The 2,405-nt window shown below is 44.1% G+C and overlaps 1 protein-coding gene across 1 annotated transcript in view; it reads right to left on the reverse strand.

Annotated features, from left to right (window-relative positions):
- SLC25A42 (solute carrier family 25 member 42) overlaps window positions 1–2,405 on the reverse strand; it is a 31,998-nt gene that overhangs the window by 15,210 nt on the left and 14,383 nt on the right. The window contains exon 3 of the mRNA XM_018568412.1: window positions 1,001–1,112. Within this exon, the coding sequence (XP_018423914.1) occupies window positions 1,001–1,112 (112 nt within the window). The remainder of the gene's footprint in view (window positions 1–1,000; window positions 1,113–2,405) is intronic.

Genomic DNA, 2,405 nt, shown 5'->3' on the forward strand with positions numbered 1-2,405 from the left:
CCCCCGGGCTGGGGGGAAAGGGGGGTGGGGGGGGGGGGACACCACTTAGAACAGTTAAAAAAAAAACTGAAGAAGGTCACATAGAAGGCCCCGTAGTATGCAGGGAATTTATCATCTTATTAACTCAATCTTCACTGCACCACCTGCTGCTCTGAGATCGCATGGTAAATGGTCACACGGCCAAAGCTCTGCTAAGCCTTGATGATCCCCTTTAGCAGAGATCAAGGCACCAAATAAGTATAAATTGGGTTTTATGAAAGGTTGACATGAAAACCTAAAGCAACAGTTTCTAAAAGATAAAAGTATTCCAAAAAGTAAGCACGCAAAATGTTAGCAAGAAATAAGCAAAATGGGGACGTAGGAGGGATTCTTATTTGGGTATAACTGCTTATTAGCAAGCAACAACAATACATATTTGTTTGCTTATACAATCAGCATCACCAAATGTACCTAAAGTGTAAGTGAAAACATGCACAAAGACCAGTGCAAATAAGGCTCATGCAGACTATTTTTAGTATACTATAACAGTTCTGCTAATGTCATGTGATATAAAAAATTGCAACCGTCACCAATGTAACTCTGCAGGGTCTCTGCTTTCAGAAAATATACGAAGGATTATTCACAAAAGGGTGAAGAGTTTGGAGAAGTGAACAATCTAGGACAACATGACGGAAACATTCTCCAATTCAGCTATGTTGTCCTAGATCAGGGGTAGGCAACCTTGGCTCTCCAGCTGTGCTGAAACTACAAATCCCGTCATGCTTCTGCCTCTCGGAGTCATGTCTGTGGTTTGCAATGCCTTATGGGCTTTGTAGTTTCAGCACAGCTGGAGAGCCAAGGATGCTTACCCCTGTCCTAGATAGTTCACTACTCCTACCTTCTCCAAACTCTGCACCCTTTTGTGAACAACCCTCATAATTTTGGGAGGCTTTAAGCAAAAATTCCTAGACAGCAAAAGGGTTAAAATGCTGTACAACTTGCTTGACAAAAGTGAACTTACCTTGGAATATAATTTTGGTTCTGTCCAGTGGAGCAACTGCTGTCTTGGCCACAGCTCCAGCCAAAGCTCCAGACATTAAGGAGTTTATGACTCCTTTGCCATTTTTATTTCCCTAGTGAAAGAGATTAGAAGGTTACAACAGTGATCTACCAAAAGTATTGTTATCCTCAACGTGTACAATACACCGTTGTTTCAGATTCAATTTTTAAGATCAACAAAATTTACCAGTGTACTACGAGGGCCTACCGAAAAAAAAAAAAAAAAACATTCACTACATACACAGTTAAGTTAAACCTTGCAGTACAGTGCATCCTCACTTTTACTATGCTTATCTCAGAATACTTTCAGCAGTGCCCCTTTTTTGTGCAGAGGCAATTAAGTTTATTACTGAAAGCAACAGCCTGCAAGAGAATAGGGGTAAGGGCAATGCGAGATATGCCCCTGCACAGAAAAGAGAAAAACAAGAATCCAGAAACACTAAACTCAGGAGGTAAATTGTAAGTACCCCAGCTGGTATTAACAAAAACGTATCTTATTTGTGTCACTCAGCTGTAGATCCTCAAATCATCTTTGAATTGGTGCTGACACTGTCCTTCCTTCTGGAAGGTGGCTACTTTTGTTCCCCATGGTCCCCGTGTGTGTTGTAAAGTAACCATCACCCCAAGCTCGCTCCTGTGATGGACAACAATCTCACAGGCCGCAGGATGAATGAAAACAATAGAGCAGATTATTCCATCAACACTACATGTGTGTCGATTGAGGAATCCTTCTGTTTGCATTGTATTCTGACAGGGGCCAGTGGCCCCTGTCAGAATACCCGGAATGAGCCAGCAGCTCATTGGCTGCCAGCTCTGACCGTACCAAGATTTTTCGACTGGCTCCTTTGATCAGCTGATCAAGGGATGCAGGCCGAAAGGGTGCAGACAGCAGCACACACTATGCGAATGGGCACCTTAAGACTTCTCCCTGAGGTCAAGATGGTAGTTACTGTAAATGAATTCCAGCACCCCACAGTTTTTTTCCTATTGATGGTACAGATTAGGGATGTCCCGATACCGGTACTAGTACCGTTATCGGGGCCGATACAGGGCATTTTCAGGAGTACTTTTACTCCTGAAAATGCACCGACGCATAGAGCCGATACCAGCCCTTTAAATTTTATTCAAAGAGCTTCGGCCATTGACCCGCATAGCCCATCCCCCGGAATACCTCTCCACCAGCAGGCTCCCTGTCTGCTCTGACCTCTCCGGACGGAAGTGTGACAGTGTGGAGGGCGGTAAGTGTTATGTGTGGACAGTTTCTTCTCCCTGCTGGTGCTGGCTGCAGAGCTCTGTGTCCATTTCACAGACCTTTGTAGCTGGCACGAGAGGAGAGAAGAGACTATGGCTGATACTCTGAATTCCCC

The sequence above is a fragment of the Nanorana parkeri genome, unplaced genomic scaffold (genome assembly GCF_000935625.1).
Source record: "Nanorana parkeri isolate BGI_ZX_2015 unplaced genomic scaffold, ASM93562v1 scaffold1183, whole genome shotgun sequence".
NCBI lineage: Eukaryota > Metazoa > Chordata > Amphibia > Anura > Dicroglossidae > Nanorana > Nanorana parkeri.